At 44.9% G+C, this 12,290-nt stretch overlaps 1 protein-coding gene across 11 annotated transcripts in view; it reads right to left on the reverse strand.

Annotated features, from left to right (window-relative positions):
• The window catches only part of LOC124048888 (guanine nucleotide exchange factor VAV2-like), a 254,430-nt gene that overhangs the window by 19,943 nt on the left and 222,197 nt on the right, over positions 1-12,290 (reverse strand). For all 11 annotated transcript variants that reach the window (XM_046370051.1, XM_046370050.1, XM_046370046.1 and 8 more), the window contains 2 exons: positions 4,993-5,092; positions 722-817 (listed from right to left, as the gene is read on the reverse strand). In XM_046370051.1, coding sequence (XP_046226007.1) covers positions 722-817; positions 4,993-5,092 — 196 coding nt within the window. The remainder of the gene's footprint in view (positions 1-721; positions 818-4,992; positions 5,093-12,290) is intronic.

Here is a 12,290-nt window from a genome sequence, read left to right on the forward strand (position 1 = left end):
CCCACCGTCACTGGACCAGACAGGACTGGCAAAAAAGTGTTCTTCACTGTCTCACCAGGTGTGATGGTCCGATTTGTGTTTATCGTCGAAGGGATGAGTGTTACACCGAGGCCTGTACTCTGGAGCGGGATCGATTTGGAGGTGGAGGGTCCGTCATGGTCTGGGACGGTGTGTCACAGCATCATAGGACTCAGCTGTTGTCATTGCAGGCAATCTCAACACTGTGCGTTACAGGGGAAGACATCCTCCTCTGTCATGTGGTACCCTTCCTGCAGGCTATTCCTGACATGACCCTCCAACATGACAATGCCACCAGCCATACTGCTCATTCTGCGTGTGATTTCCTGCAAAACAGGAATGTCAGTGTTCTGACATTGGCAGCAAAGAGCCCGAATCTCAATCCCATTGAGCACGTCTGGTACCTGTTGGATCAGAGGGTGAGGGCTAGGGCCATTCCCCCCAGAAATGTCCAAGATCTTGCAGGTGGCCACACCAGATACTGACAGTTACTTTTGATTTTGACCCCCCCCTTTGTTCAGGTACACATTATTCAATTTATGTTAGTCACATGTCTGTGGAACTTCTTCAGTTTATGTCTCACTTGTTGAATATTGTTATGTTCATACATATATTTACACATGTTAAGTTTGCTGAAAATATACACAGTTGACAGTGAGAAGATGTTTTTTTTTGCTGAGTTTAGGTTTGCGATGCACCTCACCTTAAGTAGGAGGTGGTACTTGAGAACCCGCTGCATGGGCACTACCAGCAGGTCCTGGAGCTTGAACTTGCCCTCTTGCACCTTCATAGTGCACTCCTACAACAACAACAAGAAACATCATACATTTCACAGTTCATAACTACAACAGCAGCCAAAGTGTACACATTCTGATACTGTAATACACATTCTGCAATTTCACACTATCACTACACCACTTTGCTACAGTTGTGCCTTCCAACAACAGTATCAACAGCGTATTAAAAGGTATCAAATCCCTGTCTGTCCTTACCCCTTAGTGAACATCTACATCAGGACATTCATACTGATATGGATATTCCTTTACTGTATGAGTAATAAAGAACACATTCATCCCTCTGTCTGAATAATAGCCATAACAATCTCCTTTTTTATTAAGAAAAACAACAAGCCATACAGCTGCATTGTAATGCATTGAGACAGACCATGAGCCATCGTAACCCAGTAGATGCTGAATACTGATGTCTCTCTCTCTCTCTCTCTCTTGGATGGATGACTCTGCTCCTTATCCAATTCAAATCAAAACAAATTTTATTTTATTTGTCACATACACATGGTTAGCAGATGTTAATGCGAGTGTAGTGAAATGCTTGTGCTTCTAGTTCCAACAATATAGTAATAACCAACGAGTAATCTAACCTAACAAGTTTTGTTTGCCCCCGGTGATGCATTGTGCAGACCTCACTACCCTCTGGAGAGCCTTATGGTTGTGGGCGAAGCAGTTGCCGTACCAGGCGGTGATACAGCCCGACAGGATGCTCTCGGTTGTGCATCTGTAAAAGTTTGTTAGTGCTTTTGGTGACAAGCCAAATTTCTTCAGCCTCCTGAGGTTGAAGAGGCACTGCTGTGCCTTCTTTACCACGCTGTCTGTGCGGGTGGACCAATTCAGTTTGTCTGTAATGTGTACTCCGAGGTACTTAAAACGTACTACCCTCTCCACTACTGTTCCGTCAATGTGGATAGGGGGGTGCTCCCTCTGCTGTTTCCTGAAGTCCACGATCATCTCCTTTGTTTTGTTGACATTGCGTGTGAGGTTATTTTCCTGACACCACACTCCGAGGATCCTCACTTCCTCCCTGTAGGCCGTCTCGTCGTTGTTGATAATCAAGCTTACCACTGTAGTGTCGTCTGACTTGACGCCTCCAACTTGATGATTGAGTTGGAGGCGTGCATGACCACACAGTCGTGGGTGAACAGGGAGTACAGGAGAGGGTTCAGAACGCACCCTTGTGGGGCCCCAGTGTTGAGGATCAGCGGGGTGGGATGTTGTTACCTACCCTCACCACCTGGGGCGGTCCTTCAGGAAGTCCAGTACCTGGTTGCACAGGGCGGGGTCGAGACCCAGGGTCTCGAGCTTGATGACAAGTTTGGAGGGTACTATGGTGTTAAATGCTGAGCTGTAGTCGATGAACAGCATTCTCACATAGGTATTCCTCTTGTCCAGATGGGTTAGGGCAGTGTGCAATGTGGTTGCGATTGTCTGTGGACCTATTGGGGCGGTAATTGGAGTGGGTCTAGGGTGTCAGGTAGGGTGGAGGTGATATGGTCCTTGACTAGTCTCTCAAAGGACTTCATGATGACGGAAGTGAGTGCTACAGGGCAGTAGTCATTTAGCTCAGTTACCTTAGCTTTCTTGGGAACAGGAACAATGGTGGCCCTCTTGAAGCATGTGGGAACAGCAGACTGGGATAAGGATTTTTGAATATGTCCATAAACACACCAGCCAGCTGGTCTGCGCAAGCACTGAGGACGCGACTGGGGATGCTGTCTGGGCCTGCAGCCTTGCGAGGGTTACCGCATTTAAATGTTTTACTCACATTGGCTGAAGTGAAGGAGAGTCCACATGTTTTGGTAGCGGGTGTCAGTGGCACTGCATTGTCCTCAACGCGAGCAAAGAAGTTGTTTATTCTGTCTGGGAGCAAGACATCCTGTTCCCCAACGGGGCTGGTTTTCTTTTTGTAATCCGTGATTGACTGTAGATCCTGCCACATACCTCTTGTATCTGAGCCATTGAATTGCAACTCTACTTTGTCTCTATACTGATGCTTAGCTTGTTTGATTGCCTTGTTGAGGAAATAGCTACACTGTTTGTATTCGGTTATATTTCCGGTCACCTTGCCCTGGTTAAAAGTAGTGGTTCACGCGTTCAGTTTCGTGCGAATGCTGCCATCAATCCATGGTTTCTGGTTTGGGAATGTTTTAATAGTTGCTGTGGGTACGACATCGCTGATGCACTTGCTAATAAACTCACACACTGAATCAGCGTATTCATCAATGTTGTTGTTTGACGCAGTGCGGAACATATCCCAATCCATGTGATCGAAGCAATCTTGAAGCGTGGAATCAGATTGGTCAGACCAGTGTTGAACAGACCTGAGCGCGGGAGCTTCCTGTTTTAGTCTCTGTCTATCGGCTGGGAGCAACAAAATGGAGTCGTGGTCAGCTTTTCCAAAAGGAGGGCGGGGGAGGGCATTATATGCGTCGCGGAAGTTAAAATAACAATGATCCATGGTTTTACCAGCCCTGGTAGCACAATCAATATGCTGATAGAATTTAGGTAGTCTTCTTTTCAGATTAGCCTTGTTAAAATACCCAGCTACAATGAATGCAGGCTGAGGATATGTGGTTTCCAGTTTACATAGAGTCAAATAAAGTTCATTCAGGGCCGTCGATGTGTCTGCTTGGGGGGGAATATATGCGGCTGTGATGATAATCGAAGAGATTTCTCTTGGTAGATAATGCGGTCGACATTTGATTGTGAGGAATTCTAAGTCAGGTGAACAGAAGTACTTGAGTTCCTGTATGTTGTAATGATGACACCACGTCTCGTTAATCATAAGGCACACCCCCGCACCCCTCTTCTTACCAGAAAGATGCTTGTTTCTGTTGGCGCGATGCGTGAAGAAACCAGCTGGCTGTACCGATTCCAATAGCGTGTCTCGAGTGAGCCATGTTTCCATGAAGCAAAGAACGTTACAGTCTCTTATGTCTCTCTGGAATGCTACCCATTTCATCAACCTTGTTGTCAAGAGAATGGACATTGGCGAGTAGTATGCTTGGGAGCGGGTACGCGTCGTGCCCGTCTCAGGAGCCTAACCAGAAGACCGCTGTGTCTGCCCCTTTTACGGCGACGTTGTTTTGGTTCGCCGGCTGGGATCTGATCCATTGTCCTGGGTGGTGGGCAAAACACAGGATCAACTTCGGGAAAGTCGTAGAGTATTGGAAGCTATTTTGTAAATGACATCGCCGAAGTGAAGGATCGGTAAGATAGTCAGTTTTACAAGGGTATGTTTGGCGGCGTGAGAGAAGGAGGCTTTGTTTGCGAAATAGGAAGCCGATTCTAGATTTATTTTGATTTGGAGATGTTTAATATGAGTCTGGAAGGAGAGTTTACAGTCTAGCCAGACACCTAGGTATTTGTACTTGTCCACATATTCTAACTTAGAACCGTCCAGAGTAGTGAGGCCCTCCGATTTGACACACTGAACTCTGTCTGAGAAGTAGTTGGTGAACCAGGCGAGGCAGTCATTTGAGAAACCAAGCCTATTGAGTCTGCCAATAAGAATACAATGATTGACAGAGTCGAAAGCCTTGGCCAGGTCGATGAAGACAGCTGCACAGTACTGTCTTTTATCGATGGCGGTTATGATATCGTTTAGTACCTTGAGCGTGGCCGAGGTACACCCGTGACCAGCTCGGAAACCGGATTGCACAGCGGAGAAGGTACGGTGGGATTCAAAATGGTCAGTGATCTGTTTATTGACTTGGCTTTCAAAGACTTCAGAAAGGCAGGGCAGGATGGATATTGGTCTATAACAGTTTGGGTCTAGAGTGTCACACCCTTTGAAGCCGCGGCAGCTTTTAGATTGATGAGGCAAAACATTTATTTAATCCATTTTAGAATAAGGCTGTAATGTAACAACATGTGGAAAAGGGAATGCACTGTAAACTACAGTACTAGAGCTGGGTCAACCCAGCAGCATGGCTTGACCAGCAGTGGTCCATGATTTGGGCCGGCTGGGGATTCCAGGTTTATCAGATCTTTCACTGCAGACCATTGCTGTTTGTCCAACTGCAGCACAGTAGGTTTATATGGAAGCCAAACTATCATAGTAAAATGTCATGATTCAAAACACCATGGCTGGTTGTGAATCAACTTTGCGCCAATTTTGAGCAGATGCCAGATGGATGGTAAGGGAGGCGGAGGGATATGTGTGTTTGTGTGGTTACTGTACCTCGACTTTCATCTTAACGTCCTCCCGCGTGGCGATGAGCTCATCCAGTATCTTCTGGGCATTCTCCATGTGGCTGCAGTACTGGCCGTAGATCAACAATCTGTATATGAACACATTGCATCACTGTATTATTACTAGCATACACTGAGTGTACAAAACATTAGAAACAACTGCTCTTTCCATGACAGACTGACCAGGTGAATCCAGGTGAAAGCTATGATCCCTTATTGATGTCACCTGTTAAATCCACTTCAATCAGTGTCGATGAAGGGGAGGAGACAGGTTAAAGAAGGACTGTTAAGCTTTAAGACAATTGAGACATGGACTACGTATGTGTGCCTTTCAGAGGATGAATGGACAAGACAGAAGATTTAATTGTCTTTGAACGGGGTATGGTAGTAGGTGCCAGGCACACCGGTTTGTGTCAAGAACTGCAACGCTGCTGGGTTTTTGACGCTCAACACTTTCCCATGTGTTTCAAGAGCATTGGAGTCAACATGGGCCCGCATCCCTACGGAACATGAAGGTGTTCTTAATATTTTGTACACTCAGTGTATATTCTATTATAGGGTTCCTGCAAAGGGTTCCCAATATCAAAGGGTACACAGATCATCATATAGCAATATGCTGTTGACTCTTAGGACCAGTTCAGTACCAAATAACCCATGGGGCACTTGACACTAAGGAGGAGTAAGCCATACTAATAGCTTTAGATTAAACATAATTACAACAGTATTAAACAGTTCGGTGGGTGACCCATTTGCCACCATAGGAAGCCGATGTAAAAGGAACATATGAATAGATTTCATATGGGCATGACTACTGTATATATGAATATATTGTATTAATAAGTAATACATTAACTCGAAACCCAGGGCAATCTTTTGAAGAATACACGCCTCTACCCAATAAGTCATAATCATAGTATAACCACAGTACACTAATGAAAGATAGTGATTATAATAAATTGCTTTGAAGAGTTCTCAGGCAGAAAGCCTATTAATTTGGGCCAGTGAGGATATGAAGGGCACATTCACAACGGGCCCCTGACACAGATCACTTCATCTTGGAACTAGTTCAAAGTTATCTTGACTAGAGGATGGCACCACGCGTGGCACAGATTCCTCTCTCTCTCTTATTTTTCAAAGTAGGGCATTGTCACGACTGGCAGTGCCAAACCCCTCTGATGCTTTTGGCAAAGTCTCTTAATCTTCAGCAGAGCAGAGTTTGCATTTCTAAAGTCTAAGGATGTCTCTGACATATCCTTGACAGAGACAAGAGCACTGCTCCAGAGAGCTGGGAAATGTCTCCAAAACTCAGCAAGAGAGCAGGAGCACAGTATGGCAGAAAAAGCAAATTTCTCTAAGAAAATCTCTTCAAACATAGTTGGGTTTCTTCTTCTTTCAATTCAATTACCACAATAATTCACGAAGCTGTTTAACACTTCACAACTCTTTACTTAATCTTGAAGTTAGAGCATAAGTCACTAACAGAGTGCTTTGATAGCAGTCACTACCCCAGCTCTCAAAGCTAAACTCATCTCCTTCCTAAGCCTCTTACATGGACAAACCCACTAACTGAACACCTGCAGACTGCACAAACCCCATTACAATGCTTACCAACTTATCTGACCTCTGCCTACTGTACATTCACAACATGACTTGATCCCCATCGGTAGGGATGAGTCATCCAGTGGCCAACTATCCGGATGGCTCTCTCCATCCCTAAACCCCATTAATGACTGGCCTAGACTGACCTCCACTGTGAAGCTCCCTGCCTGGGTCTGGTCCAAAGACAACGTGGTCTGGGGCTAACAAGGACCTGATTAGGGCCTGATCCACAGCCAGGGAGATCGCTCCTCTCCTTAAGGAGGGGAATTGGAATAAGATTAATGGCTGCCTTGCTCAATTATGAGCCAGGCAGGCAGCGGCAGTCAGATTCAGCAGCAGGCAGCAGCATAACGAGGGTACAGGGCAGGTGTCAGCCACCCGCTTTAATAACACGTGTCACAGACTTAATTGAACATGAAGGTCTTATTTTATGAGGCCATTTCAGGAGTGGGATGTTTAAGGTGGAGCGACTGGTGGGGAAAGTGATATTTTGATCAGAGTACGAGGCAATGGATTAGACACCCACTGAGACTAGACACAAGGTTTTGAATCCTTATCGATTGGTTATATTACAGCATGGTAATATACAGGGTATATTTATACGTGACAATGGATAAAGGAAGAGCGAGTGAGATGACACAAACAAACATACAGACAGACAGAAAGAGCAGACAGAGTTATAAGAGAGAGAGACAGACAGACAGACAGCAGGAGAGATTGGGGGAAAAGGATGGCACGAGAAAACAGAGAAATAAAAAGACAAAATAAGATCAAGTGTAGGCTACATTGAGAGAAAAAGAGCTCAGCTGGATGGGGTTAGGCAGTGTTCACAGCATGGTTCCATGGAGCCTGTGTAGTGTGTCTGGGACAGTGCCTCTGTGCCTGAGGGCCCGCTTTCTAAAGCTCCACCACCACCACTAAAAACACTCCAAAACCAGGCAGAAGTCTGTGGTGTTTACGGACAAGGACACGGGTAGGAGGTGAACAGGGGCCATCCTAACAGACCAATTTGTCCCCTGTTCAGTGACAGGCCTCAGCATGGGACACAGGGCCTGCTCTGATACTGACACAGCAGAGAGGACGTGTCACAGTGCTAATGCTAATACTTACAGACCCCTCTAATAACAGGCTTTCGTGTTCCTCCAGCTCTTAAGGAAAGTCACTGTCTTTGTTCTCCTCCCAGAGACAAGCAGTGGAACAAAGAGGTTGATTACACACACATGTACAAAGCCACATGTACACACGTACGCACACGCAGTGGAGTCAGACATAATTAACCCCTGAGACACTGACAAGCACAGCCACTCCTCTCCTGATGTCTGGACACATCACACTGGGAGACTTGTGATGTTATGCTCCCCTAGGAACCAGCTATATCTCCTTCTATCACTCCTTCTGTCTTTCCCTTTAAAGTAATGTTTCATTCCTTTTCTCTCCACCAGTCTCATCCACTCTTCTCTCTCCCTCTCACAGTGTAGCATGCTGGCTTCTTTCAGTCAGGAAGTAAATTGATTCTGTGAAACGTTACTCATAATATGATTCTGTGAAATGTTACTCATAATATGATTCTGTGAAATGTTACTCATAATATGATTCTGTGAAATGTTACTCATAATATGATTCTGCGAAACGTTACTCATAATATGATTCTGTGAAACGTTACTCATAATATGATTCTGTGAAACGTTACTCATAATATGATTCTGTGAAACGTTACTCATAATATGATTCTGTGAAACGTTACTCATAATATGATTCTGTGAAACGTTACTCATAATATGATTCTGTGAAACATTACTCATAATATGATTCTGTGAAACGTTACTCATAATATGATTCTGTGAAACGTTACTCATAATATGATTCTGTGAAACGTTACTCATAAGCTGACACTAAAACCTCACGTCCTACAAAAGGAGTAGCGATACTGATCCAAGAGCAGGATGACTCACAGGACTGACTGGTAAAACAATAGGGGACACCACCGTGAAAAACAAACCTCAACATCACAGAAACACCATTGACTGTACAGACGACTGGCCAAGGAGCCAGTCCCATCATTTCTGTACATGGCCTTTACATCTCTCTGAGCGACGTAAACTATACTGTATATGCATAATTGGATTAAATTAATCTAATGAGAGTCCTGTTAACCAAACTGTGTTTTAATATCATAGAGTGGATGATGATGATGAGTCAATGTTGGGATTCTATATTAGAGACAGTCGACAGCATGGAACAAATCCCCCTGTAGGATGCCAAAGCAGCACTCTGCCTATGTGACGGCTTCTGCTAGGCCCTTGAGGAGCATGACATGTCATGTGGAAAAGGTGTTGAAGTGACTCGAAAAAAGTCCTGATTTGCATGGCCTCTGTGGCTTCTGCCTGGCTCGGGGTAGCGGCGTGCCTGTCAAGACGTGTCCTAGCCCATATCTCCTACCGCGATGTGACAACAGCAAGAGACAAACAGTCTAGGGGTGTATTCATATGCCCATAGTTCAGTACAGTTCAACACCATCATCCCGGAAACCCTAGACCCACTCAAATTCCCATACAGCCGCAAAAGATCCACAGATGACACAATCTCAATTGCACTCCACACTGCCCTTTCCCACCTGAACAAAAATAACACTTATGTGAGAATGCTGTTCATTGAATACAGCTCAGCGTTATAGTGCCCACAAAGCTCATCACTAAGCTAAGGATCCTGGGACTGAACACCTCCCTCTGCAACTGGATCCTGGACATCCTTATGGGCCGCCCCCCAGGTGGCACAGGTAGGCAACAACATATCTGCCACGCTGATCCTCAAAACGGGGGTCCCTCAGGGGTGCCTGCTCAGTCTCCTCCTGTACACGCTGTTCACCCACAACTGCGTGGCCAAGCACGGCTCCAACACCATCATTAAGTTTGCTGACGACACAACCGCGGTAGGCCTGATCACCGACAACAATGAGACAGCCTATAGGGAGGAGATGAGAGACCTGGCAGTGTGATGCCAGGACAACAACCTTTCCCTCAATGTGAGCAAGACAAAGGAGCTGATCTTGGACTACAGGAAAAGGAGGGCCAAACACACCTCCATTCTCATCGACGAGGCTGTAGTGGAGCGAGTCGAGAGCTTCAAGTTCCTTGGTGCCCACATCACCAACAAAATATCATGTACCAAACACACCAAGACAGTCGCGAAGAGGGCACGACAACACTTATTCAGTGCGTAGGCCATATGGTCCAGTACATCACTGGGGCCAAGCTTCCTGCCATCCAGGACCTCTATACCAGGCAGTGTCAGAGGCAGGCCACAAAAATTGTCAAAGACTCCAGTCACCCAAGACACAGACTGTTCTCTCTGCTACCGCATTGCAAAGAGCAAAAGGCTCGACCAACCTGTACCCCGCACATTGATTTTTCATTTATTTATTTGAAAATTATGGTGTAAAATAAGTATTTGGTCAATAACAAAAGTTTATCTCAATACTTCGTTATATACCCTTTGTTGGCAATGACAGAGGTCAAACGTTTTCTGTAAGTCTTCACAAGGTTTTCACACACTGTTGCTGATATTTTGGCCCATTCCTCCATGCAGATCTCCTCTAGAGCAGTGATGTTTTGGGGCTGTTGCTGGGCAACACGGACTTTCAACTCCCTCCAAAGATTTTCTATGGGGTTGAGATCTGGAGACTGGCTAGGCCACTCCAGGACTTTGAAATGTTTCTTACGAAGCCACTCCTTCGTTGCCCAGGCGGTGTGTTTGGGATCATTGTCATGCTGAAAGACCCAGCCACGTTTCATCTTCAATGCCCTTGCTGATGGAAGGGCAAAATCTCACGATACATGGCCCCATTCATTCTTTCCTTTACACGGATCAGTCGTCCTGGTCCCTTTGCAGAAAAACAGACCCAAAGCATGATGTTTCCACCCCCATGCTTCACAGTAGGTATGGTGTTCTGTGGATGCAACTCAGCATTCTTTGTCCTCCAAACACGACGAGTTGAGTTTTTACGAAAATGTTCTATTTTGGTTTCATCTGACCATATGACATTCTCCCAATCTTCTTCTGGATCATCCAAATGCTCTCTTACAAACTTCAGACGGGCCTGGACATGTACTGGCTTAAGCAGGGGGACACGTCTGGCACTGCAGGATTTGAGTTCCTGGCGGCGTAGTGTGTTATTGATGGTAGGCTTTGTTACTTTGGTCCCAGCTCTCTGAAGGTCATTCACTAGGTCCCCCCGTGTGGTTCTGGGATAAGTGGTCTTGTATGTCTTCCATTTCCTAATTTTTGCTCCCACAGTTGATTTCTTCAAGCCAAGCTGCTTACCTATTGCAGATTCAGTCTTCCCAGCCTGGTGCAGGTCTATAATTTTGTTTCTGGTATCCTTTGACAGCTCTTTGGTCTTGGCCATAGTGGAGTTGAGTGTGACTGCTTGAGGTTGTAGACAGGTGTCTTTTATACTGATAACAAGTTCAAACAGGTGCCATTAATACAGGTAACGAGTGGAGGACAGAGGAGCCTCTTAAAGAAGAAGTTACAGGTCTGTGAGAGTCAGAAATCTTGCTTGTTTGTAGGTGACCAAATACTTATTTTCCACCATAATTTGTAAATAAATTAATAAAAAATCCTACAATGTGATTTTCTGGATTTCTCATTTTGTCTGTCATAGTTGAAGTGTACCTACGATGAAAATTACAGGGCTCTCTCATATTTTTAAGTGGGAGAACTTGCACAATTGGTGGCTGACTAAATACTTTTTTGACCCACTGTATATAGCCTTGTTATTGTTATGTTACTGTGTTCATTAGTTTATTTAGTAAATATTTTAAAAACTCTATTTTCTTAAAACATCATTGTTGGTTAAGTAAGCATTTCACAGTAAGGTCTACACCTGTTGTATTCGGCACGAGACAAATACAATTTCATATAATTTTTTAATTTGATTTCATGTAGTTTACAGAAGTTCATTCAGGAAGGCTGGTCTGAAGGCTCATTTAACTTCATCCATAACATAATTCACTTTGTTTCCAAATCTATGGGCATAGTGGTAATGAATAAAAACATATTAGGACAGCATCTTGTTTCTTCAGCTCTTTCCTATTGGCCATGTGCAGAATATCATTCACTTATTTACCTTGTAGACTATAAACTAGGCACAAAAATGCAATTCCCTCACACAAGTGGGACCATTTTCAGACGGTCAAATTCTGGGAATCATGCGCCCAGGCCTGTCCAGCCATGAGCTCCTCCAACTGGCTAATATTAATGTGCTTGACTCATCTCTGCAACTCCCAGACGACGGGGTCGAAGAGGTTGTTTCTCCCAAAGGGAGGAAAAAGTTCCAGAAATTGGCTTTGCCAGCAAGGGGGAAAACTCTAAGATGGCTGTCTCTGGGCCTTGTTCCTCTGCTGCAACGTTCACTGCGGCTACCTCCACCCGGGCCGCTCTTGCTGCCGCAACCAACGACCCTGTACATCTTTAAAACCTCAGATCCCAGGCTACAGTGTATCCTTTCCACCGCAGAGTTTGTGGAAGCATCGAGCATTTGCCACAATGTGTTGTGCTTAATGTTTCCCCCCAGGAGAAGAGAGCTTGATAAATTACATAAATTAAGATTTGCTGCCGTGTTTAGCTGTCATCCCATGTTGATACATAATATTATTCCATTTCAGCTATCAGATCTAGTTTATCGTA

This window comes from Oncorhynchus gorbuscha, linkage group LG11 (genome assembly GCF_021184085.1).
Source record: "Oncorhynchus gorbuscha isolate QuinsamMale2020 ecotype Even-year linkage group LG11, OgorEven_v1.0, whole genome shotgun sequence".
Lineage (NCBI taxonomy): Eukaryota > Metazoa > Chordata > Actinopteri > Salmoniformes > Salmonidae > Oncorhynchus > Oncorhynchus gorbuscha.